At 42.8% G+C, this 26,696-nt stretch overlaps 1 protein-coding gene across 2 annotated transcripts in view; it reads left to right on the forward strand.

Moving 5' to 3' along the window:
* Positions 1 to 26,696, forward strand: part of FNDC3B (fibronectin type III domain containing 3B) — a 387,437-nt gene that overhangs the window by 267,019 nt on the left and 93,722 nt on the right. For both annotated transcript variants that reach the window (XM_060242517.1, XM_060242518.1), the window contains exons 7-10: positions 4,133 to 4,191; positions 9,278 to 9,435; positions 11,578 to 11,637; positions 25,620 to 25,758. In XM_060242517.1, coding sequence (XP_060098500.1) covers positions 4,133 to 4,191; positions 9,278 to 9,435; positions 11,578 to 11,637; positions 25,620 to 25,758 — 416 coding nt within the window. The remainder of the gene's footprint in view (positions 1 to 4,132; positions 4,192 to 9,277; positions 9,436 to 11,577; positions 11,638 to 25,619; positions 25,759 to 26,696) is intronic.

The following is a 26,696-nucleotide window of genomic DNA, read 5'->3' on the forward strand; positions in this document are numbered from 1 at the left end:
TTGTAACTACTAGGATTTGTGTGGGCTGGGCAAGTAGAATAATAGAATCACAGAACTGGAAGGGACGATAAAGGCCATCTAGTCCACCTCCTTGCTTAATGCAGGATCAGCCTCCTAGAACATCCCTGACAAGTGTTTGTACATGCATGTTCATCACTTGGTAGCTAGCAGCTAAGCATACAGACTGTCTCTACTGAAAAACATTGTGCAAGAAGTTATGAAAGTTCATGTGTAAGCTCTGTGACCTTTGGTCTGCTATGGATATTTGTTTCCACATATTCAAGTCATTAGCCGAAATCACAGTCAGGGTATGTGATGAACATGCATGTATGAATTAATCTTTGCTTTTCTGTTTGATATATTATTTGATATATTCTCCTTTCCTTCAAGTAGCTCAGGATGCTTTACACCTATTCCTCCCCCCTCCATTTTATCCATGCAACAACTACCCTATAAGGTGGGCAAGGCTAAGAGAGTGACTGATCCAAGGTTACCCAGCAGACATGTCACATCCTATTCTTCTTTCCTTGATTGCCACAGGAAGTACATAGTCTAGTACAGGAATACCAACCTAGCGCTCTATGGTGATTCAGCGCTGTGGAGATCTCCAAACAAATAGGGGCATCCCAGTTTTATTGGACGCTTTCAGGGCTTTTTTGTAGCAGGAACTCTCTTACATATTAGGCCACACACCCCTGATGCAGCCAATCCTGGACCTTACAGTAAGCCCTGTGAACTCTTGGAGGATTGGCTACATCGAGGGTGTGTGTGTGTGTATGATCTAATATGCAAAGGAATTCCTGCTACAAAAAAAGCCCTGGTTGCTTTGAACATACAATGAGAATATATTACGGAGAGCTGCTGCTGACACTTAAGTGAATGCAGAGCCTCTTGCTCACAAGAAGCTCTGTTCACAGAATGTTTGGATCTGGTTCCCTGGGCAGGATCCCTTCCACTGAATTGTATCCAATTGCTCCTTTTCCATTAACATTTACTCTGGTGGAGAAAAGCCTTAGCCAGAGGGGAATAGTCTCCTCCAGACCATAATCGTTAATTAATAGATTAAAGTATATCATGTGCACAGCAGGTGGGCTAAAAGCATTTATGTTTTTGTAACATTGTTGAATGTCTGTTTTTATTTTATAGCCATCTGTAATGCAGCAACAGCAATTATTTAGCAGACTAAATAAGCAAACTGTAACTTTGTTTTTATGCACTCTTGTGTCACATGGGACAGTTTACTAGCAATGGCTAGGTAGGGGAGAGATAGATGGAGCTCTGACATCACAAGGCACCCAGAACGAGATACAGTTTGACTTTGGAGGCTTGGTTCAGACTGGGGTCCCTTGGCCTGAATCCAACAATGCACAAGTGGGAGAAAAACAGACTTGATGTTGTTCCACTTGCACAACATTTTGTGCAAAGCCTGGTTCTGTCCCCTCCGTATACGATAGCACCCCAAAACTGGTTGCACAAAGAACCTGCAGAGATGCAGATAGGAATACAGGGACCAGTGTTCCCTCTAAGCTGAGTTAGTGTGAGCTAGCTCACAGTTTTTTAGTCTCCAGCTCACACATTTTTGTCTTGGCTCAGGAAAAATGGTCCCAGAGCCAATTAATTTATGCAGTAGCCAAATCACTTGCTCACAACTTTAATGCTAGCAGCTCACAAAGTAGAATTTTTGCTCACAAGACTCCACAACTTAGAGGGAACATTGACTACCGTGGACTTTTTCTAACATTTCCACTTCTAAGGGCTTAAGGGAAAGTAGAAATTTCGCACTGGATCCCACCCATACTCTCCTTGATATTTTCAGCTTTGTGGTCAAACCAGGACTTTTTTTGTATCAGGAATGTATTTGCATATTAGGCCACACCCCCATGATGCCTGCTTTGGCAGGGAGGGCAGGGTATAAATCAAATCAAATAAATAAAAAATAAATTTTAAAAATGCAGCCAATCCTCCTGGAGCTTACAGTAGGTCCTGTACTAAGTGCTCTGTAAGCTCTTGGAGGATTGGCTACATCAGGGGTGTGTGGCCTAATATACAAAGGAGTTCCTGCTACAAAAAAAAAGCCCTGGGTCAAACCGTAGTTGCATCATACTGATGAACTATGGTTTTGCTTTCCCTATTTCAAGCTTGGGATTAGCTGGAGTTTCCAGTTGAGGTTTGTTGTCTGGTTTAGATGCACAGACTTGCTGTGGTTTGTCACAAAAGCAGAAACATCTGATTAGATTGTTGCCTGGGGAAACGTGGTGCTGTCATATTGTGTTAAAATATTCATAGGTCAGCAAATGAAGTGTCAATAATACCTTCTGTCAGTTAAGCACTCCAGAATGTGTTTTTCCAAATGTGGGCCTCTGAAGAATGACCACCAAAAAACATGCACAAAAAGATCAATGGGGTGGTTTACAAAACCTTGTTTTAGAAGCATGGGGGCCAGTGAAAAATGGTCATTGAAATTCTTGCATTTACAAAGAACATGGAACTTGACTCTTGGACACAGTAGCCAAGTCGCCCATATATGGAAGAGCCCTCCAGCCACCCACAGTGGTGGCTTCAGCTGTCTTCACATCACAGCTTAAATTTAGGGAGATGTCAATATGGAATTGCTGTCTCCCCCAGCAATTGTTTCTGCCTCTCTGCACTTTGGCATGATTCTCACTGAGACTATAAACTTGTATTGGGTTTTTACCACTTCAGACTTCCCAGGAAGATCGCATGATCAAAAATTCATTAAATAAAAATATTCCTTATAGAAAAAATTTTTCTCAGCTTATAGCCTGGCCTTTCTAACATGTGAGATTACTGTTTGGAGGAATGCTGTAATATAGAGCAGCATTCAAATCATAGAATCACAGAGTTGTTAGGGGCCATATAGGCTATTTAGTTCAACCTCCTGCTCAATGCAAGGGGAGCTCACCATCTGCCTAGGGATCTGATTCTACTGTTGAACAACTCTTACTGTAAAAAGGGTTTCCCTAATATTCAGCTGGTACCTCCCCTCCCTTAATTTAAACCCATTTTTGTGAGCCCTATCCTCTGCTGCCTGCCCTGTTTGATTCTCCCCGTATACTTCAGAAGAGGTACAGCACAAGCACTGTTTTAAACAAATTGTTAGTATTATTGTTAAAATAAGATTACATATCTTGAATAGCAGTGAGACAAGCAAAATACAAACAAATCAGTCTACGTACCTTGTATATGATTAACTGATTTATGTCTACGTACATGATTATGATGACATATTCAGAAACATTCAATGAAATAAGCTTGACTATCTGTATAAACCAGGGAATAATTGAAGCAATATGCATAGATTCCTGATCATAGGAATTAATGAAATGTGTAAGACAAAATTTTATCACTAACTTTGTCATTCCAAAATGTGATAAATGATTACCATTGTTCAATACATTTTTCTGAGTTCTGCCAGTTTTTCATTATAGGTCTTTAATAATGCCTCAATTTTGTCATTTGTGCCATATGTGATTAAACCATTCACTATTAGTGGGGGTTTCTTGTTTATCCAGCTGGCACTAGCCTTAATTTGGATTCAGCAATTAATGCTGATTTGCTCTAAAACCTTGATGTCAACTCTGGTTGAAACTGGTTTCAACACCTAGTTTGCCACAAACTCTAAGAGAGCCAGTGGGGTGTAGTGGTTAAGAGTGGTAGACTCTAATCTGGAGAACCAGGTTTGATTCTCCACTCCTCCTCCACATGCAGCCAGCTGGGTGACCTTGGACCAGTCACAGTTCTCTCAGAACTATCTCAGCCCCACCCGCCTCATAGGGTGTCTGTTGTGGGAAGAGGAAGGGAAGGTGATTGTAAACTACTCCAAGACTCCTTTGAGTAGTGAAGAGCAGGTTATAAATCCAATCTTCTCCTCTCCCTCCTTCAGCACAGGAGTAAGCTGTAGTGTAGACCATGTGGGATGCTTGTGCTGCAAGGGGGTTAAACAGCCCCTAAATTTGCAGTCTGCTCTTCATCCCTTAACCAGGGTTAGAAGGCAGTGTGTAACACAGAGACACGGAGTAGCTTAGACAGTGTGAATTCCAGCTTGGGTGAATTGTGAACTTGCTTTCCACTGTGTGATAGTAACATTTGGATCTCTCCTCTTTTTGCACAGAATGTGACATGGAAACAAAAAGGGTTCAAGACATTCTTTCCGGGATTGAGAAACCACAGGTATGTAAAATTCAGAGAAGAGTGTTTTACACAATAGTGAAACTTGACATCCATTATACATTTTTTTCCCCATGGAAGAGGGGGAAATTGCTTTCAATTTTGTATTGGTAGATGTGCAACCTGTCATTGGCTGCTGTGTGAAGCCACTGATTTGTCCATACCTGTACAAGTAGAGGCAGCCTCCTCCTACCTTCTCTGATCACTAAAGCACCTTCTGCTTGTTGGGATAATGGGTTATCCTTTTGGAGTTCAGCTCTCGCCATTTAACCATGGGATTCTCCCTTGCTGAACCCTCCAGGCTGAGATTTGGGTGTAGCTGCTGCCTCCCTCGGTCTGTCTCAGCAAGAGCTATGATGCCACCTTGGCACGGCTGCGGCTACTTGTCTTGAGCATCTCATTTCTGCTGCTGAAGTTTGTGGGAGGCAGACCGTTAGTCACTTGTCTTTACAGTTAGCCGGAGTACAGAAATAACCCCTGTAAAGACGTACAACTCTCAGGCCAGCATTCGTAGCATACTATTTGTAGCTTTGCCTTTCCATGTGTGTGGTATGTGGTGATTATGTAATAGGGCAGTCTGGTATAAAGGTTTAATATGCATTCATTGGAGATGACCCACATGTTTAACTTGTGACTTCAGAACATATGTGAGTAATATGGCTACTTGGGATTCCTGCCAGTAGTAACTGTATATTGCACGCTGCTGTCTAACATTTATACATGTGCACACCAAATCAGAGAGCCATGCAGAAAAAAGTAATATGGAAGTTACCACTTGTGTGTATATATATTATATAGAAGATTGCTGGACTACTTTTAAATAAAAGCAGTTTTCAGGAAGGAGAACAAAACTAGGGTACAATAGAGCGTGTGAAACTACCTTATACTGAATCAGACTCTTGGTCCATCAAAGTCAGTATTGTCTACTCAACTGGTAGTGGCTCGCCAGGGTCTAAGGCAGAGGTCTGCCACATGACCTACTGCCAGATCTGGAGATACCAAGGATTGAACCTGGGACCTTCTGCATGCCAAGAAGATGCTCTATAATAATAATAATAATAATTTTTTATTTCTATCCCGCCCTCCCCACCTCGGCAGGCTCAGGGCGGCTAACAACATTTTATAAAAACATACAGTGGTTAAAAAGCCTTTAAATTTAACAATATAAAACAGTAAACACTAACTTAACAGCATTAAAACAATCTAGTAAGTACACTCTACCACTGAACCACAGCTCCTCCTTAAACCAACTAATCAAGATGAGATAACTCATCCAGCAGACAGCAAAACACAGTAAGCATTATCTATAAACCTCATGGTCTTGAGCCAGCATGTTGTTAAAGCAAGCCTGAAAGGGCCACGGTCCTGAATCTCCAACCCCCGACAGGAAGTTGATTCCATAATCTGGGAGCTACCACTGAGGAGGCCATTTCCATGGTGAACACCAGCCTGACAGAAGGTGTAACTTCCAGAAGATCATCCATGTTAGATATACTTGATAAAAGGGAAACATTACATAGGAATAAAATAAAAGGTCACTTAATGAAAAAATGGAACTCAGAAGGACTGAAGCAATCAGTCTGATTTGTAGTGGAAAGGGATGGAATTTCTACTGGACACTGACATGAATACTGTTCAGAATCCTGTAATAACAGAACACATGACAGAAACATTGGGGCAGAGGGGAGGCAGCACAGTCCCCTCCAGAACATGAGCCTTACCGCCAGCATAGTTTCTGTCTGGATTGTTTCAGCTTGTTATCCCTCAGTTACATGTTGATGGTATCTTGCCCAAGAACAAAGAGTGCATCTTCTGGTAGCTTAGTCAAAGAAATAAACAGCTTGGTGCCATCAACATATTGATAATATTCTATTCCAGAGTTACAGACAATCTTGCTCAAATGTCTAACATACACATTAGACAAATTAAAGAGGAGAGCTCCTCAAAGAACACCACAGGTTGAGTCCCACAGTGCTGATTTGGTATCACTTGATGATGACTTTGATACCTTTAAAGAAACAGCTGGGGGGGCCCTCTGCAGGTGAGGTTTTGGGATCTGCTTTAAGGGTTCGTTGTACAGAGTGAACACCCCTGGCCATGGCTTTTTTTGTAGCAGGAACTGCTTTACATATTAGGCCACACACCCCTGATGTAGCCAATACTCCTGGAGCTTACAGTAGGCCCTGTACGAAGAGCCCTGTAAGCTCTTGGAGGATTGGCTACATCAGGGTGTGTGGCCTAATATGCAAAGGAATTCCTGCTACAAGAAAAGCCCTGCTCCTGGCTAAGGGTCGAAGAAGTGATTGCTTAACTCGCAGTCTGACCGAAACTTTTCACCACTGCATCTCAGATGCTCTCAATAAAACTGCTAGTGGCTTTCTTTCATTGCTCTGCAGATCAATAGAACAAAGTATGAGTCAAGTTGCACCTTTAAGACCAACAAAGTTTTATTCAGAATGTAAGCTTTCGTGTGCTCTAAGCACACTTCCCCTGATTCCTTGTCTGGTGAAGTGTGCTTAGAACACACGACAGCTTACATTCTGAATAAAATTTTGTTGGTCTTAAAGGTGCGCTTGACTCATACTTTGTTCTACTGCTTCAGACCAACATGGCTGACCACTTGGATCTATCTGCTAGGGTACCTGTCAGCGTCCTCTTCCTACCCTCTCACCTTCCTCCAGCTGGAAATGGGAGCTCCATCCTCTTTGCAGCATGAGCAATACGGCCTGCTCATTCCTAGATGTTTTTAAAAGCCCTGTTGTTGTTGTTCTCTGTGTTGAACCCATGCCAAGGATTGTCATCTGTGAGGGCTGTGGGAATCTCTATTCCTTTAATCTTCAGATTCTACAGATCATTAAAGTTCATAGAAGGACAGGAGGAGGGGGGGTTGTTTTGAGATTTTTTTTTTTTTCACTTAGCCATATGTGCTACATGGATACGTGTGTCCTTGGTAGTGATCGTAAAGGAAAGAAACTATTCCAATAGAACATTGGCTGGGTACTGTATATGAGATTCCAAGTCCCTGTCTGAATGTATGCAAAACAATTATACAAGCATGTGTCCATAATAAAAGAACTGGAGACAGAGGGAGAGAGAGAAAAAATAACTTCTCCTTTCTTTTAGTTAGTTACGTTGGTGCATTGCCCACCCATCCCTGAAATCCAATTTGGATGTGTCTGTTCCTCATTTTTCTTTGACCTATAAAATTTTCTAATTGATATCAAGAGGCCGTGGGTTTAAAAAAACAACACCAACCTGTAAATATCTTTGTTCTTGGCTACCGTCTCATTCCATTAGGGTACCTGGGGCATTTTAATTGCACTGTCTGATCTGAGGCGCTAAGCTTTCACTACAGACGTCTGGCTTAATTGGATGTCACTTTTAATCAGTCCAGGTGTCTGAAGCTGTTCCTCTTTACGCAAGCTCAGAAAAATGTTAATGCTACACAAAAATCCTCCTCAGATTGATAAACTTAGCCTATTTACAAAACTATGGTGGGTTTTTTTTTAATTAAAAAGATTGGATCTTGTTAAGATTTCATTTTTTACATTTTTTTGAGATGTTATGACTGTTTTGGTATCAGACTAAGATTAACTGTATTTGCTGATAACACTTTTCAAATGCTGTTGACCTCTGAAAGCAGAGATCAACATTAATTCCTTCGCTATTGCAGTCATTCCTGTGGTGGGAAGGTATCAGAGTCTGAGCTTCACACACAAACTTGTTTGCTTGAGACTGGCATTGTTCTCCTCCAGAAAGTGTTACTGGAAGGCTGAATGGTCCTATTCTACTCTGCCCTGTCTCCAGAATAGATTGTGTAATCTGGAATGAAAGTGACAGTCCGCTTCCAGCATGTGCAGAGAAGTATAGTATTGTTGACTCTTTATTTCCTGCTGAGATGCTTGAAACACAGGGAAGCGTTGGGGTTGCTACCATCCACATGAACGCATGTGCTTGGCTCTCGCATCTCTTTTTTACATGCCCAGGGAAATACTGATTGACACTTTGGGGTCAATCAGCAGTTTTTTCTCCAGGCCACTTTGGCAAAGGATCCTGGAGGTTTTGCCATCTTCTGGGCATGGAGCAGGGGTCATTTGGGATGTGTGTGTGTTTGGGGAAGGTATTTGTGAAGTTCCTGCATTGTGCAGGAGATTGGACTAGATGACCCTGTTGTTCCTTTCCAACTCTATGACTCTGTGAAGCAGCCTTGTATTGAGTCAGACTCTTGGTCCATCAAATCTCCAGGGTCTCAGGTCTTTCACAGCATCTGTGGCCTGATTCTTTAAACTGCAGGTGCTGGGGACTGAATCTGGGAGCTTCTGCATGCAAGGCAGATGCTCTACCAATGATCTATAGCCCCTCTCTTAAATTGGGGACCTCTGAGCATGGCAGGTGATATCCTGTCCAGCATCTTATTATCATACTAGGCCTTGCCTTGCATGTTCCAAGGCTTCTGTTGTGGAATTAGCGTTATCAGGGCTTTTTTGTAGCAGTAACTCCTTTGCATATTAGACCACACACCCCTGATGTAGCCAATCCTCCAAGAGTTTACAGGGTTTTTAGTAAAGGGCCTACTGTAAGCTGCAGGAGGATTGGCTACATCCGGGGGGGGTGGCCTAATATGCAAAGGAGTTCCTGCTACAAAAAAAGCCTTGGGCGCTATGATGCTCCTTCAGTGGACTAGACGCTTCGGCACTCACAAGGTAGGAGTAGAATAGCCATGGGTGGGGGTGGAAGGGGCAGGATCCTGTGAACACTGTGCACTGTCCATTTTGTATGCTATTTCCTGGTACCCATCTGAAACCCACTGGATTTCAGCAGGCTGTGTGTTTGAACTCTAGCTTTTCATAGCAATGTGGGCGGACTGCACATGTGGCATAATCCTGTTATGACTGTACCACTTTGTTTCACATAGTTTAGGTGTACCCCTGGCAACCTAATTTTTTTTCCTAGACAGATTTTTGTCTTTAACTGATTTGTTGGGAGGGGCAGACATGGTGTGCATGTATGTGCATTGATGTATCTGTTAGGATTTCAGTATGCCTCATAAAATTTATCCTAATGCCTCATTTGTTTTTCCTCCCTGAAGGTATCGAATATTCAAGCAAGAACGGTTTTGCTCACATGGTCTCCTCCAGCTGGCCTTTTAAATGGAGACAGACACAGCAATGGTTTGCCTTACACCTGTACTTACGAAGTGGCCTTATCAGACAAAGGGAGAGATGGAAAGTACAAAATAATTTACAGGTAGATGTGGGCAATATGCTGTGATTTGGTGCTTCTTTTACCATCTAAGGGGTATCTGTAGGATTTGCTGCTCTTATCCCCATCCCCCGATTGTTCCTTTTACATTCAGAGTTCTTAACATTTTGCCATTTCCTTCTCTTTTTTCCCTCTCACATTACCCACTAGTTTTTTCCATCATGCTTACCAGCTGGAAAAGCTTCCTCCAAAGTATTTATATACATATCCCAGTGACTTTCAAAAGTGGAATGTTGATGACATGCCAGCTTGACTACTGTGTAGTCCACACATTTCATTTTTTAAAAGGGGCCATTTAGCCTAGAAATCTATGAAGCTTCCTTTTGTATCTGGGAGTACTTCCATCAGCTGGATATCACCTAATTGTAATAGCTGGTGAAGCTGATTAGGATTGGTTACTTTCTCTTTATGGGCAAGTTAAGCCAGACGGTACTGCAGGTATGAGTAAACCTGCTGTGTTGTATCCATTGTGTGTGGTTTTGGAAATGATCTTCGCACAACCACTTCAGTGTGATTTGCTCTAGCAGGGGGTGTCATGATCCTAGGCCTAGTGTAGCCTACAGGCTCATGGGAAGCCTGTATTGGAGTAGTAACTGGGCCTACATTTCCCAGGATTCCTTCTGTCCCTCTGATTGGATGGGCAGAAGTTTAGGAGGGAAAGCTTGCCCAGTGAAGGCTAGAGGGGTGAGACTGGGAGGAAAGCACTAAAAGGCTAGCTACAAGATAGGGATATTCTCTCTGGGAATGCTGAACTGGATAAAGGCAGTAGTAGGAGGGATCCCTCATCCAAGGAGGGTGGTGAGTCTGTTGGCATTAGGGAACGTTTAGTTAGTTGTATCAGGGCTGTTATTTTCTTTGCATCCTATTTTTCACTTGCACTTATAATTAAAACTCACTTGATGTTTTGAGCACTTGTAACAAACTTTTGAGCACTTACAATTATTGTTATACTGCTTGGGTCCCCACCTCTCTTCGGTCATGGATAGAAGATGTTTTGTTAAGTAGGAAGAATGTCTCTATCCAGTTTTCACCTCTGTATTCCTAGTTCTTTATGATTGTATGAGTGTTAGAGTAACTGTGTGATTAAGCCTATATTTCCAATAAACATATTGAATTTTAGACCCAAATCTCCTTATTATTGGGTCTCTGGGGAACTCCAAATCCGTAGAAATAGGTCGTTGATCCTGCTCTTGCCATTTGCCTATTAAAATTCAATTCCCCAATTCGATCTCAGAGGCAATTTGGCTAACAATGGTTGTTCTGGGCCTTCCGAGACATACCCTTTCCAGAGTGGTGGCCAGTAGCAGGTCCTTCCTGGTCCCCTGCTTGTGACAGGGGGCTAGCCAGTGACTATTTCTAGCAAAAAAAGAACAGGACATTATAGCTGGCATGAGAACTGTAGTTTGTGGAAACCAACTTTTTTTGGGGAGGGGATAAGAGAGGAAAGACCCAACAGCATTTTCCTAATACTCCTACTCTAATCTGAATGGCCCAGAGTAACCCAGCCTTATCAGATCTCAGAAGCTAAGTAGGTTGGCCCTGTTTAATATTTGAATTGGAAACCACCAGGGAAGTCCAGGCAATGGCAAGCAACCACTGAATATCTGTTGTCTTGAAACCTCTTGCAGGAGTGTCAAACTCATTTGTTATGAGGGCCAAATCTGACATAAATGAGACCTGGTTAGTCCGAGCCATGGCAGGTTGGGCCAGGCCATGTGTGTACCTATTTATGATTAGGTAGCAGAGATATAAATTTATAAAGGACACAAACACGAAGATTTTTTAAAAGCCTTGGGTCAGCCATAGTTCTCGTAGGAGTTGTCCTTCAAAGGGCAGCTTTTGTGAGAGCTCTCTCAGCCCCACCCACCTCACAGGGTATCTGTTGTAGAGGAGGAAGGTAAAGGGATTGTAAGCCACTCTGAGATTCAGAGTGAAGGGTGGGGTATTAATCCAACATCATCATCATCATCATCATCATTAAAAATCTTGTCAACAAGTCTGTGCAGTTGAAAGTACTTTTGTGGCTCATGAGCCAGTTTTTGTTTTCCTTGATGACTCTAGATGCAGGGAGTACAAATACCTCTAAATAATTACATTGCTATTTTTTGTACCATTTGTTTTTTTCAGTGGAGAAGAATTGGAATATAAACTGAAAGACCTTAGGCCAGCAACAGAATATCACGTCAGGTGAGCTACAGTGGCTGGAAAGATTTTATGCTTGTCATTTGTACATGTATAAATATTAGAATGAAAGTCCAAAGCTGCTGAGATGCTCACATTTGTGCACGAGGGCTGACAGTCTTGGATAGATACTGTGACATCTTTGAAAATAGGCATCTGTTTCTGGGCTGTTTAAACATATGGAAATGAATGCATTGCTTTTAGCTGTCTTAGCATTCTGTCTGTGACTGAACTAGACATGCACATTTACTTGGTATTTTCAGTATTGTGCTTGATTGTTGACAATTTGTCATGTTTTGACATTTCCCGGTAGTGTGTGTATGTGTGTGCGCGCGCACACACTAAAATTGAAGAGCTCTGTATTATTCTGACTGTAAAAATTAAGGCTAGATAAAGGGGCCTAGACTCAGTGACAGAGCACTGAGGTTCCAGGTTCAGTCCCCACCATTTCCCATTAAAAGGTTTAGGCAGTTGGCGAAAGTCTACTGTCTGAAGAGCAAAGTTGGAGTCCAGTAGGATCTGACTACACTGGAGAGTTGCTGCCAAACAGAGTAGGGTCCCATTGGCTGACCCTATGCTGTGATACAACCTCTGCTAAAATACTGATTTTATATTATCTGATGTTCAGTATATTATGATAAGAACATAAGAGAAGACATGTTGGATCAGGCCAATGGCCCATCCAGTCCAACACTCTGTATCACACAGTGGCCAAAAATGTATGTGTATGTGTGTGTGTGTGTGTGTGTGTGTGTGTGTGTGTATATATATATATATACACACACACACACATATACATATATATACACACTGTGGCTAATAGCCACTGATGGACCTCTGCTCCCTATTTTTATCTAACCCCCTCTTGAAGCTGTCTATGCTTGTAGCCGCTACCACCTCCTGTGGCAGTGAATTCCACATGTTAATCACCCTTTGGGTGAAGAAGTGCCTCCTTTTATCTGTTCTAACCCTACTGCTCAGCAATTTCATTGAATGCCTACGAGTTCTTGTACTGTGAGAAAGGGAGAAAAGTACTTCTTTCTCTACCTTCTCTATCCCATGCATAATCTTGTAAACCTCTATCATGTCACCCCGCAGTCGATGTTTCTCCAAGCTAAAGAGCCCCAAGCGTTTTAATCTTTCTTCATACGGAAAGTGTTCCAAACCTGTAATCGTTCTAGTTGCCCTTTTCTGGACTTTTTCAGGTGCGGTGACCAGAATTGCACACAGTATTCCAAATGAGACCGCACCATCGATTTATACAGGGGCATTATGATACTGGGTGATTTGTTTTCAATTCCTTCCTAATAATACCCAGCATGGCGTTGGCCCAACTGAGCCGCCAAATTGTATTGTCTACCTTTATTGGTTTTAATTGCTATTTTAATGTTTTAAAATGTTGTTATCCACCCTGAGCCCGTCTGGGAAAGGGCAGAACATAAATTATCTAAAATAAAAAAATAGACAGTACTAAGCTTGTTAGGTGAATAGCCTGACTCAGTAGAAGGCAGTTTCTCATGCTTATGTGATAAGTGCCGTTTTCCTTTTCAGGCATTTGCAATTTTGTTGAACCTTATTTTGTTTTTAAAGACTACATTTAAAAAAAAAAATCTTTTGTGTTCTTGCGCAATCTGGTATAGGACAGTCATTTCTAATTTCTAATATCGTTTATAGCTACAGTAACAAAAGTAGTCTGTAAAATTTTGCCGGATGGTTTAGCTGAAAAACCATAAGCAAGCACATACCAAGCTGTAGGAACGTCACACGACTCAGGATTGAGGTTCATCACACCAGTCTGTCTCTGCTGCTGCTTCTTTGACAGTGGTGGTCATTTTATTTTATGCATTCTGCTCTACATAATCATTTACTAGAAGTATACAGAGCAAGGAAACAGATATTTACCTTAGCTGTCTACCCCAAGTGTGTATTCCAGGAAGGAGGTGAAAGGGCAGCACATTCTGAGGCCCTCAGCATTCTTGCATAGGGCAAAGTACATGAAGGCTTAAGCCTGCCTTCTGAGTCTATAGATGAAGTCAGGACAAGGTTGGTTTGCCAGACCGTTGACCCTTCCTTCACCAAGCGTGTGATCTCTACTGAACTATGAGGCCAATTTCGCACTAGGCTTGTTCTGGGTGGAGAGCCTGGCGCTTCTCTCCTGTTTCGCACAAACTGCTGCAGAGCTGTGAGTTGGTGCACCGCCTTTCCGCGGCAAGCAAGATCCTGTTACAAGTGGTTTCTGCTTGCCGTGAAAAAGCGGCACATCAGCTTGCAGCTCTGCGGCAGCTTGTGCAAAAATGGAGAGAAGCGCCGGGGCCAAAAGGGCTCTCCACTCGGAACAAGCCTAGTGCGAAATCGGTCTGAGATACTGGAATAAAATCTACTAAATGTGCTCAGGATGCACAATTCTGTGCTTCAGGGAAGAATACCAGCTTGACCCTGTTTTTTGAAGGTGGGGAAAGGAAAATGCCAAACACAGTTCAGTGCCAGATGACTGTTTATTTACTTCATTCATGCGCCACTTTTCTGCCAAATGGAGACCCAGTGCTGCTTATGACAACATTGTCTTCTCTGTTTTATTCTCACAACAGCCCTGTGAGGTAGGTTAGGCTGAGCATGTATAAGGCCAGCCAAAAAATTTGCATGGCTGAGCAGCTGGGTCCCACATATCCGTGCCTGACACTCAGTTTAACCTGACACAATGTTGTACATTTTGGGGGTCAAATTGCAGCTCAGCATTACACCTGTTTTTAAGGGCATGGTTGAGAACAATGTATTTGATTTTCAGTTTTAAAAGGTGACGATTGAAAGCTGGAGTGCACAATTCAACAATGATCTTGAGCTCTCTCCTTGTCATGGCTTTTCAGTAGGGTCAGGAGCATATGAGGGCTATCACTTGAGAGAGCCAGTTTGGTGTTGTGGTTAAGCACGTGGACTCTTATCTGGGAGAACCAGGTTTGATTCCCCGCTCCTCCACTTGCAGCTGCTGGAATGGCCTTGGGTCAGCCATAGCTCTCGCAAGAGTTGTCCTTGAAAGGGCAGCTTAAGTGAGAGCTCTCTCAGCCCCACCTACCTCACAGGGTGTCTGCTGTGGGAGAGGAAGGTAAAGGAGATTGTAAGCTGCTCTGAGACTCTGATTCAGAGAGAAGGTCGGGGTATAAAACTACAGTCTTCTTCTTCTTCTGAAATGCTATGGGGTGGGGCCAGGGCTCAGTAGTAGAGCATCTGCTTGTCGTGTAGACGGTCCCAGGTTCAATCCCCAGGAGCTGGCAGTAGGTGATGTGAAGGACCTCTACCTAAGACCCTGGAGAGCTGCCACCGGTCTAAGTAGGCAATACTGACCTGGATGGACTGGTTTAAAGCAGCTTCATGTGGTTATGTCTCTGAAATCCCAGGGGAAATTAAATGAGCAGAACACAGAAATAGATCCAGGTGGGCAATTGTGTGGGTCTGAAGCAATAGAATGAAGAAGATAACATTCGATTTATGTTCTGCCCTCCACTCAGAGTCTCAGAGCGGTTCACAATCTCCTTTATCTTCCTCCCCCCCAACAAACACCCTGTGAGGTGGGTGGGGCTAAGAGGACTCTCGCAGCAGCTGCCCTTTCAAGGACAACCTCTGCCAGGGCTATGGCTGACCCAAGGCCATTCCAGCAGGTGCAAGTGGAGGAGTGGGGAATCAAACCCGGTTCTCCCAGATAAGAGTCCACACACTTAACCACTACACCAAACTGGCTGTCACAAAGTAGAACAAAGTTGTGGTCCAGTGGCGCCTTTAAGACCAACAAAGTTTTATTCAAAGTATGAGCTGCTGTGTGCCATGCACACTTCCCTGGTTGTTTGGCACATGAAAGCTCACACTTTGAATAAAACTTCGTTGGTCTTAAGGGTGCCACTGGACTCCAACTTTGTTCCAGAACATAGAAATGTACAAACTGTGCTTTGTTAGTAAGGGACCAACGCAAGAAATAAATTAATGCCTGTTCAGAGATTTTAGCTATCCCTCATATTGTTAATTTCAGCTTTGAATTTCTTAAAGTGGAATTGCATCAAGATGACAACTTCCCACTATCCTTGCTTAGCTCCTATAGCTCGCCTCTGGGAATTTGAAAAGTATTGGGTGGAAAGATTGGTGCCTTTTCCCCTTTAAGACACACTCCTTCATGTTCACTGTAGGAAAATCAGCACTGTCAACCGGCTGAAACTTCTGCTGCACCTACCTTGGGCCCTGTTGACTGACCATGTCCACTGGTTGGTGAGCAGCAAGAGCTGAAATGCTCCAAGACATGGAAAAGAAGCACTAAAACAAGCTTCTGATTCTCCCAATTAGAGCTGGGCCCTTACACCAGCTCTAAGTCAGTGGCAGACCTGCGTTATCCTTTTTCTGTGTGAAATGTATAGTAAATACAGCTGGCATTCGACAGGCGTGAATATGTTCTTGGCTTCCGATGAAACTCTCCCAATCACTGTAAGAAAGGAGGAGAAATGCCATGTGTGTATGACATCCAGTTTAAGTTCCTGGCTCGCATTAGAGACTGGTTTGGAACTCCTGCAGACCCCAGACTCTCTCCCATCTGTACTTTGGCTCCTCATGTGCTAGTGTGCTGGCCCCTGTTACGAAACACATTTCACGGGCTGAGTTTGATGCTAGGACAGCTAAAAGCGTCCCATTTTACAGCTTTTTTTTTCCCAAAAAAAGTCTTTAGGGTGTTTGTGTGTGCAAATCTCACTTTTCTATTAGTTGTTGAAGCACTTTATCCATTTTTAGAGCCCCCTGTAAGGTGGGCTCATGCTGCCCTTAACGTTTCATTTATGATAGAAGGTCTTTAAAAATAAACTTGCAGCTTTAACAACAAAAAGGTTCTTTTTCCCCCGTTATTAGTGTATGTGCCAAAATATTATTTGTGTTTAAGGGTGCATTTTAGGAATATGTAGAATGCTGGCTGGAATATGTAGAATATTGCCTGGAGGCTTTGCTACGGGAAAGCATTACCCTTCCGTCCTGTCTTTTCCAAGCAGTTAACCGATGTCCTCACATTAGCTTCTGAGCAAAGTTACAGACACTGCCTCAATGTGGAAACAATGGAAGGGTATAAATTTCACACTTTACGTCTTGCAAACATCACATCACTGACCGTATAAACACTAAGGGCAGTATCTAAATTCATTTGTATATTTTCTAAGGCCAACCTGCTTTCTTAGAAGATTCCACTGAGCTGTATGTTTGTTCATTTCATTAAAGACAGCAATCTAAGACAAACAGCGAGGGTTTAGGTTGTGTTTCTCTTTTACTATAGCAGCACGTGTTTTCTCAGTTTTCCATTTTAACATGTTCCAGCCTCACACAAAATATTTTGACATAGGTTTCTTTCAGGCCCATTAAAGGATACTTTAAAACATTACATTCCTTTTTGGCTAACCTACATTCGCTCTCCTTTTTAGAAATCCCTTCTGTTTTTCCAGACAAAAGCAAACTTCCTCAAACTTTTCCTGCCATTGAATTCTTTTCTTGCTGCTCTCTGGGATGTTTTAACCCTGAGAGCCAGTGTGGTATAGCAGTTAAGAGGTGTTGAACAAGGATTTGGGAAACCTTGTATAAATTGATGGGGCAGCCTCATTTGGAACATTGTGTACAATTCTGGTCACCACACCTCAAAAAAGATATTATAGCATTGGGGAAAAGTCCAGAAAAGGGCAACTAGAACGATTAAAGGGTTGGGTCACTTTCCCTATGAAGAAAGGTTAAAGCACTTAGGGCTCCTTAGCTTGGAGAAAGAATTACTTGTCTCACAAAAAAGAACTCATGGGCATTCAATGAAATTGCTGAGCAGTCGGGTTAGAATGGATAAAAGGAAGTACTTCAGAGTGATTAACACATGGATCTCACTGCCACAGGAGGTGGTGGCAGCTACAAACATAGACAACTTCAAGAGGGGGTTGGATAAACATATGGAGCAGAGGTCCATCAGTGGCTATTAGCCACAAGGTATAGATGGAACTCCCTGTCTGGGGCAAGTGATGCTCTGTATTCTTAGTGCTTGGGGGGGACAGCAGTGGGAGGGCTTCTGGTGTCCTGGCTCCACTGGTGGACCTCCTGATGGCACCTGGTTTTTTGGCAACTGTGTGACAGAGTGTTGGACTGGATGGGCCACTGGCCTGATCCAGCATGGCTTCTCTTATGTTCTTAAACCCAGGTTCGAATCCCTATTTCTGCCATGGAAGTTCACAGGATGACTTAGGTCAGTCACGCACTCTGTCTAAGTACCTCACAGGGTTGTTTTGAGGATAAAATGGAGGAGAGGAAAATGATGTTGGCTGCTTTGGGTCTCCATTGGGGAGAAATGCGAGAACTAAATGAAATAATTTTTTTAAAAGAGCAGGGGTAGTTTTTATTTTTAAAAATCACCCTGACAGCAATCTCAGTCTCAAGTAGGGCTGTGCCCTGTTTTAAAGCCATGGCTGATTCAAAAGTAATGGTGATGAGTGAAGGAACGTGTGAAATCAAGACCTCTTCCAGCTGAGTCAAAGGGAGAAAGCAGGTAAAGATTGGCTGGGAGTGTGGGGATGGGGCTGATGTTAGCCTTGAGAGGAAGAGAGCTGCAAGCATTTTCCTTCTCTCTACTAAAGAGCAGGGCTTTTTTTGTAGCAGGAACTCCTTTGCATATTAGGTCATACCTCCCCTGATATAGCCAACCCATAAATAGCTTACAGGGCTCTTAGTACAGGACCTACTGTGAGCTCCAGGAGGATTGGCTACATCAGGTGGGTGTGGCCAAATATGCAAAGGAGTCTGTGCTACAAAAGAGCCCTGCTAAAGAGGCCAGTTCTCCAGCATCCCTCAGGTTGGCTCTGTTGCTGGTGATATTCTTTGGCAGTATGTATGAAAAATGTATGTGCCTGAACCTTGGATTACTGCAGAGGGGATGGTTGATTTCATCCCTAGTTTTCTGAGCAAAAATAGCAAAGTATCTCTCCTTCTGTGCCCAAATCCATACACCCATCTGCTATGCCAGATCTGCCAGTGTCATAAGTGCCTATAATATATATCTAAAAGGGGAGAAAGTATTGTTATTCCAAAGATAAATGTTGTATTCTGGGGTATAGGAAAAATGTTCATAGACCCAACATGGTATATTGGTTAAGAGCAGTGGACTCTACTCTGGGGAACCAGGTCTAATTCCCCCCTTCTCCTCTACTGGCAGCCTGCTGGGTGGCCTCAGGCCAGTCTCAGAACTCTCTCAGCCCCATCTACCTCACAAGGTACCTGTTGTGGGGAGAGGAAGGGAAAGGTAGTAGTAAGCTGCTTTGAGCTCCTTAAGGCAGAGAAAAGTGGGATATAAAAATCAACTCTTCCTCTTCTTCCAAGCCCCTTTTGCAGTTCTAGCCAAACTAACTTGTAGATCTGACTGATATCAAAAGGACTGCTGGGTGATCTTGGGCCAGTCTCAGTTCTCTCAGAACTCTCTCAGCCCCACCTACCTCACAAGGTGCCTGTGGCGGGGAAAGCAAGGGAAGGTGGTTATAACCACTTTCTTTGAGACTCCTGAGGGCAGAGAAAAGCAAGGTATAAAAACCAACTTCTTCTATAGTATTTTGAAGTTTGTGGGAAATTAACCTACCAGATAAGTCCAGAATGGCACCATGCAAAATGCAGGAAGAGAAAACCAACATTATTCAAAGCTTGTTGAATGAGGGTTGCTGTGCAACTGAGTCAGCACCGAGCACTAAAATACGCAAAATAAATGTGTGAAGAAGCAGTATAACTAAGTCAGGAAACAGTTCTAGGTCATTTTAACCTTGGCAATGTTTCCCTGAGGTTTACATTTTCACAGGGATAAACTGTTCTGGAATATATTTTTTACTGTCCCGATGCATGAGAAAAACACACTATGCTTTCAGTATCCTGCATCTGGGTGTCATATTTCTTTAGGGATGTTATATGAAGCCCCTTTAAAGCTAGCTAGTTTCATTAAAGAACATTTCCCCATTTAATTTCTAGGTGGTAAAAAGCAGTACTTCTTCATTTTTTGTGTCCTGACCTGAATGGTCAGGCTAGCCTGATCTTGTCAGATCTCAGAACTTAAACAGGGTCAGCCCTGCTTAGAACTTGGATGGGAGACCACCAAGGAAGTCCAGTGACAAACCACCTCTGTCTGCCTCCTGCTTTGAAAACCCTTCAGGGGTTGCCATAAGTCAGCAGCAATTTGATGGCACTTTCCCTGTTTAACAAGCACCAGTGCAACATCAGCAATACTTTTATTTACAGCTTTCTAACCCTGCTTTTTCTGACTTGACAGCACTATTACAGGTATAGTGTATGTGGCAAAGTTAGAGTCCAGTAGCCAGGGCTTTTTTTGTAGAAAAAGCCCAGCAGGAACTCCTTTGCATATTATGCCACACACCCCTAATGTCACCATCATTTCACACTGGGCATTTTTGTAGAAAAAGCCCAGCGGGAACTCCTTTGCATATTATGCCACACACCCCTAATGTCACCATCATTTCACACTGGGCATTTTTGTAGAAAAAGCCCAGCGGGAACTCATTTGCATATTAGGCCACACCCCCTGATACCAGGCCAGCTGGAACCGTGTTCCTGTGCATTCCTGTTCAAAAAAAGTCCTGCCGGTAGCACCTTTAAGATCAACAAAGTTTTATTCAGACTGTAAGCTTACGTTCTGAATAAAACTTTGTTGGTCTTAAAAGGTGCTACTGGATTCCAGCTTTGTTCTGTAGTTTAGATTCAGTTCTGGGAGAAAACAGGCAAATAAATGTCTTAAGAGTATTAAGAATGTTAAGAGTGATTATATGACTCTGTTGTCACATCTCCTCTCAAGTGTGGAGGTAACTGATAGTATCTTCTCCTTAGCTGTGATGTTGGTGTTGTTCACTTCACCTGAAGTATGTCTGTCATTTATCCAAAAAGGCTCTAGACGGGCATTTTGGGGTGGTTGGGAAGTGTCCCAAATCAGTATGGCTCCCCCACAAGCCATCCCCATCCTGTCCATGGGGTGACATGGGCATGCTCAGATGGCCATTGCACACCATTCCTGTCCCCATACATTTTCAGTAGTCACCTGCATGGGCATGCATAACTGTGCATGCACATGCATAAGTGTGCACATATGTGTGCTCATGTGCACCGAACAGATTTAATTTTTTTTTAAAACGAATGCGACTTGGGGCAGCTTGACGGTTTCACACTGCCAAGGCGCCTCGCTTGCGCCCTTCCGCTTCCAGATGCCAAGGAGGCGACTGGCATGCAGCTCAAACATTTGCTCCCACTTTGGAAGTGGTAGCTTTTTCAGTCGCACTGCAGAGGCTGGAAGACAGGGTGAGTACGGGACGAGGACAGGCAGCAGATGTCTGCATGTGGAGGGATTTTTTGGGTCAATTTCTGAGTCGGCCCAAAGTGCTGGTCTGTTAGCAGCCTAAGATTCCCATTTTGCAGATTGAAAGATTCAGTCTTGGCTGGAGGGTCTAGTGACGAAGCATATGGCATGAGGCAAGATTGGGAGAGGCTCACAGTCCATGATCCTCACCACGCTAGCCCTCCTCAAGTTCCTACTGATCTCCTGAAACAAAAGAGCAGCTCCCACAGTTTCAGCAATGCTGGTTTCATCACCCTCCATTCTTTCTCTCAGACAGACCCCAGCTGGTATTCCAGACTGAATTATGGCAACAGCTCTACAATGAAATAAACCAAGACATCCCCGTCAAGCTATCATGAGAAATCATAGTTAAGACTTAACTGTGATTAATAACTCTCAGACTACAATTTCAGATCCTGTGTCCCAACTAACTGTATTTATCAGAGTAGACCATCTTCAGATAATCATACTATCATCTGTTTAAAACACCGCTTCATGCGATGTCTGAATGGAGCCAGCACCAGTATGAAACTCCCATTTGCCCAAGGAGTGGTTTCATGGAAGCGTTATGACTTCTGTCCGTCTGGGCAAATGGCTTGCTGTAGTAAAACAGACCCTTAACCAACTTGAATTGCATTAGCTGTAGTAAAGTAAGCAAAACTCAAAACAATGTGCATCTCCTTTTCAAGATCCATTTCCCTGTCAACTCTATGGATTTTCCCCCAGATAATCAGTTCATAGGATTCAGGCAAAAAAGTGGCTTATTTGATGTATGAGAACAGAGATGTCAGGGCCTGGATGGGGACTAGAAATGTTTTTTAAAATAAATAAATAAATATTATAATAAATGTTAAAAATAAATTGGTGGTCATGTTGCAAAGTCAACAGATATTGGAATGAAATTCTAGCACATATACACCTAATTACAGGATATTGTATTCACAAAACCCCAATCTTAATCCTTCTTAATTTATGGTCCAAAGTAAACATTCCTTGGGATGTAAAAGTCCTCGTTTTCATCTTCTTGACAGCAGCAAAACTCCACTTAACAGTATTTTATTTTTGGTTTAGAGTAAATGCATATATTTATAAAACAATTATCTATAGTATAAATAGAAAAGGGGAGAAAGTAAGGCAATCTACAGCATTCAAATATAATAGTTTTTGTGTCATATTGTAGGAATAGATAATGCGTTTTCAAGAACATTAATGTTTAAATTGGACTAATTTTCTCCACAATTAGCATGCTATAGTGTGCGTGATTATACACTGTTAAATAGTTCCATATTTTCACTTTTACAGACTTGATATCCACATGGGCTGCTAGCCGTAACATGGCTGTATGAGATTGTCTCTGTGCAAATGTATGAAAATGTTTTCTTTACTACAAAGTTTGTGTCTTCAGCTTTTATCTTTCCCTGCCTGTCAGATGGCCAAAAACTAAGATACGTGTGCTAAGTTGCAACAGTTCTCTCTCCCTTTTTAGATTTTAATGAATTTGCAGTTTTTCTCATAGAAAAAAACGCAATTTATAGTTTTAACTTTCATAACTATGCAAACTACTACAATTCTGTATGCTAACTAAAGCTACAACTTGAATGTTTGACACTGTTAAAGCAGTAAAATTTGCTCTGGTTTATAAGAAATCTGCTTCTCTCAAGGAAATGGCAACTTTGGAAGGTAGTCTCTATGGAATATGAGCTTCCTCCCCTCCCAAAATTCTACCCCCCCCCAGGGGTGGAATTCTAGCAGGAGCTGCTTTGCATATTAGGCCACGCACCCCTGATGTAGCCAATCCTCCAAGAGCTTACAAGGCTCTTTTTTGTAAGCTCTTGGAGGTTTGGCTACACCAGGGGGTGTGGCCTAATATGCAAAGGAGCCCCTGCTAGAATTCCACCCCTGCTGCCCCCTATAAGCTCCACCCCCCCATCCCCAATCTCCAGAAATTTTCCAAATTGTCAACCCTAGGATAGACAGGTTTATGGCACAAAAATAATGGAATTCCCTCCCTAGAGGCATTCATGTGCTCACTTCTATGACTGTCTTCTACCAGCTGGCATTCCTCTGTGGTTCTTCCTTTCAGCCTTGTGTTTAATTTACAGTCCTCTTGTTTTAGAGAGAGAGAGCGAGCTCTGTTTTTAATTGGGTTTATGCTAGTATTTTATTATACTGTTTTAATTGGTGACCTTCATTGGGCAGGAAGGTGAGATATACACGTTGTAAATAAATAAATACATATTTTTTGCCTTGGAGTCTGAGTTAGTAGTACTATCCCGTGAAGTCTGAGTATCACCCAAGAGAACGGAGATAGCAGACACTGTTATAAAGTGATGGTTGCTTTTCTCCTCTGCTACATGAAATCCCGTTTCATTTGAATTGTTGCCTACAGTTGATGAAGATGATGAAGCATTTCAGGGTTTGGCTGTGCACCGTGCTCCCGCATTGCCCAGCCTCCAGATGAAAGGGGGGGGGGGGTACAATAATGGATTCAATTTGTCCTAATTCTCGCTAGCCGGCAGTTAGATGCTAAGGTCAAGAACAAGAGAGAAGTCACTTCAAGATTAGAACAAACACAACCACACAGTTTATAGTGACCCAATAACGAAATAATATTACAGTGCAAAAGTCATAAATCACACCAAGTCCCAATGAAATCATAACAACATGGAGTCCCAGTGTGCAGGGAGTCGATTTGAAACGTCCTGCGTCAATCGTTCTTCAAGCACAGGATGCTCCTTCCATAATAATTATGCAAAAAGTTCCCACTTCAAATGACTAACATAAATATTTCCACCATATCTTATAACTGCAAATAATATTAATACGTTAACAAAGGCACAACAATGTTTCCAAAGGTTCAAGACAGGCACAGTGCTCATGCAGGCTCAGCAATTAGATGCTGACAACTGACAATTCTGGAAGGTATCTTTCAGTTCAGAGATGATGTCCTTGACCTGGATTGAGAATACTCTGTTTCACAAAGTAAAATGCATTAAATAATCAGACACTGAGGAAGCAGATTCTGTAGTGAAACCCCCAAGTTCTCAGTATTTTCTTAAATTCACAAATTATTGTATTTTCACAACAAAAAAATAACAAAATAATATAGTACAGTGCAATTGTTATAAATTAATAGCCAGACAGTAATAAAAATACAGCATTTTAATTAACGTATCTATTTTAAACATATACTGGAAATTTTTTTCATATACTTTCTATCAATATAAAGTCTAAGGACTTTAAAATCCGGTGAGTTTATCATAAACAGAGTGTATCAATCAAACTGGGAATATCATCATATTTTGATAAATATTCCATTATGGCAAACCAGATTGCCTCAAAATTAGATGAAATTTTTTGAGTAATAAACAATGATAAATTGTCAAAAGAGTTTGGCCATAATATATGTGTCCCGTAACTTTTTGTGCCATAGAGAGCCAGTTTGGTGTAGTGGTTAAATGCGTGGACTCTTATCTGAGAGAACCGGGTTTGATTCCCTACTTCTCCACTTGCACCTGCTGGAATGGCCTTGGGTCAACCATAGCTCTCATAAGAGTTGTCCTTGAAAGGGCAGTTGCTGTAAGAGCTCTCTCAGCCCCACCTACCTTACAGGATGTCTGTTGTGTGTGGGGGGGGGGGGGGCGGCGGGAAGGTAAAGGAGATTGTGACTGCTCTGAGATTCAGAGTACAGGGTGGGATATAAATCCAATATCTTCTTCTAGTGATAAATCTGGAGGTGCTTTGACTTTCCAGCATGAAGCTGTAGTTGATTTCTCTGTGAATAAAAGAACTGAGATAGCTTCAGATCTAAATGAGGGGCAAGAATCAGACTTCCAACCATTAAGGAAAAGTATTTTTGAAGCATTTGAATTTTGTCAAAGTAGGGGATAGTTTGATTTTAGAGATCTGTTACAGGGAGCAGGTCTGTGAAAGAGGGTGTTCAGTGACTGCTCTATGTTGGTTTGGGTTGATAAAGTCTGAAGTTTTGAATTGCCTTTCTACAATGTAGAATAAAGCAGGAGTCCTCTGGCACTTTAAATACTAGCAAAATTTTATTCTGGCATAGCGGTTCATGAGTCAGAGCTAACCTAACTTCATTGCACACATCAAAGCATTCATCCATTAGGCTGATACCTTTGTATCCAAAACAAGATGGAGGCTGGGGGAGATATTACAAAGCAAGGCAGGTTTGAAACAAGCTCTGTTTTTCTTTTGTTTTTAAATTGATTCAGTAGGGGTAGGAGAGGCTCCCTACCAACTGTTTGTTAGGCAAAGTAGAATTATTACAGCTTCTGCCCCTTCTTAAGGCTTCTGGCCCTGCTGGTGGACCTCCTGATGGCACCTGGGTTTTGGTCACTGTGTGTTACAGAGTGTTGGGACTGGATGGGCCATTGGCCTGATACAGCATGGCTTCTCTTATGTTCTTTAAAGTTTTGGCAGCATTAGGTGTTTCCAAAACATCAGTTAGACCCTTAAAAGTGCTTACGTATTAATGAATGCAATGATCCAAGCTGCTGAACAGTCCTAGAAAAGGATCAAGATCAAGAAAAGGAATCATGAAGCTCATCGGCTTCAAATACAGGTATTAACTTTCCGTCTCCAAACGTGTTTCTGCTTTCAGGGTATACGCCATGTACAACTCAGTAAAGGGATCCTGTTCAGAACCTGTTGGCTTCACCACTCACAGCTATGCCCCAGAATGCCCCTTCCCACCCAAACCTTCACACAGGACCAAAAATTCCCTAACTTTGCAATGGAAGGTAAGTGGCATAAAAGTTTGAAACACCCCCCCCACACACACACACACATACAACAACAACAGCAACAAAAAGATGTGCTGTCCTATTGAATCCTGTATAGGGCAATGTAGAAAGCAAAGAGAAGTGGTTAAGAGTCCCAGATCTTTTGCTTCCTACCCTCCGGGCACCGGTCAGACCTTCTGCATTGCAGCTGCACAGAGCACAATCCAGCAAACAAGAGCTGCTTTGCATTCCTCTTCCATGCTCAGCTTCTCAGGAGAGGAAAAGGAAGCTCCCGGAGGGCAGTCTGAGACTTGCTCATTCTTACTCAACAGATCTTTCAGGATGCTTGAATGCATAGCAGGTGGTTCCTGGTATGTTTAATAACCAGGTGTGGAAAACGTTGAGGAGAAGGGGTGCAAGTCATACAGGGGGCACCTTTGGGCAGAGGAAGGAGTTGGGGGGAGTTTCTTTTCAAGATGGAAGGGGGAAAGTTGAGAGTCAATATGGGAATCAGCCCCAGGAGCATCAGCCCTTTCCCACTAGAGTCCATGTGTTCCTCAAAGCTTTGGTGGGGATGTCCAGGCCTCAGATTCAGCAGGAACTCACAGGAGCACAGCTCCTGAACCTTTCTTAGGGCTCCCCCTCTTCCTCCCCACCTACCTTGTCCATTGAATAGTAGGGGCAACTGCATAACAATCTCTGGATTAGGAGAGGGGGCAGCCAGCCAGCCACCAGGGGTTTTGCCACGCCCCAGCAGCCCTCATTAACCCTTGGTGAAGCCCATGCCATCCTTTCTCCTCTTCTTATGTGATTTTGGGTGGCAGGTGGCTTGCTGGCCTTTTGACTGGGGGGGGTGGCCCAGGAGAGCCCCAGGCGAGCGAGGCCTGCTTGGGCTGACTGGATCTCTAGCAAGCTTGCCCGGGGCTGGATCTCTAGCAAGCCCAAGCAGGCCTCGC

The sequence above is a fragment of the Heteronotia binoei genome, chromosome 6, assembly GCF_032191835.1.
Source record: "Heteronotia binoei isolate CCM8104 ecotype False Entrance Well chromosome 6, APGP_CSIRO_Hbin_v1, whole genome shotgun sequence".
NCBI classification, from domain to species: domain Eukaryota; kingdom Metazoa; phylum Chordata; class Lepidosauria; order Squamata; family Gekkonidae; genus Heteronotia; species Heteronotia binoei.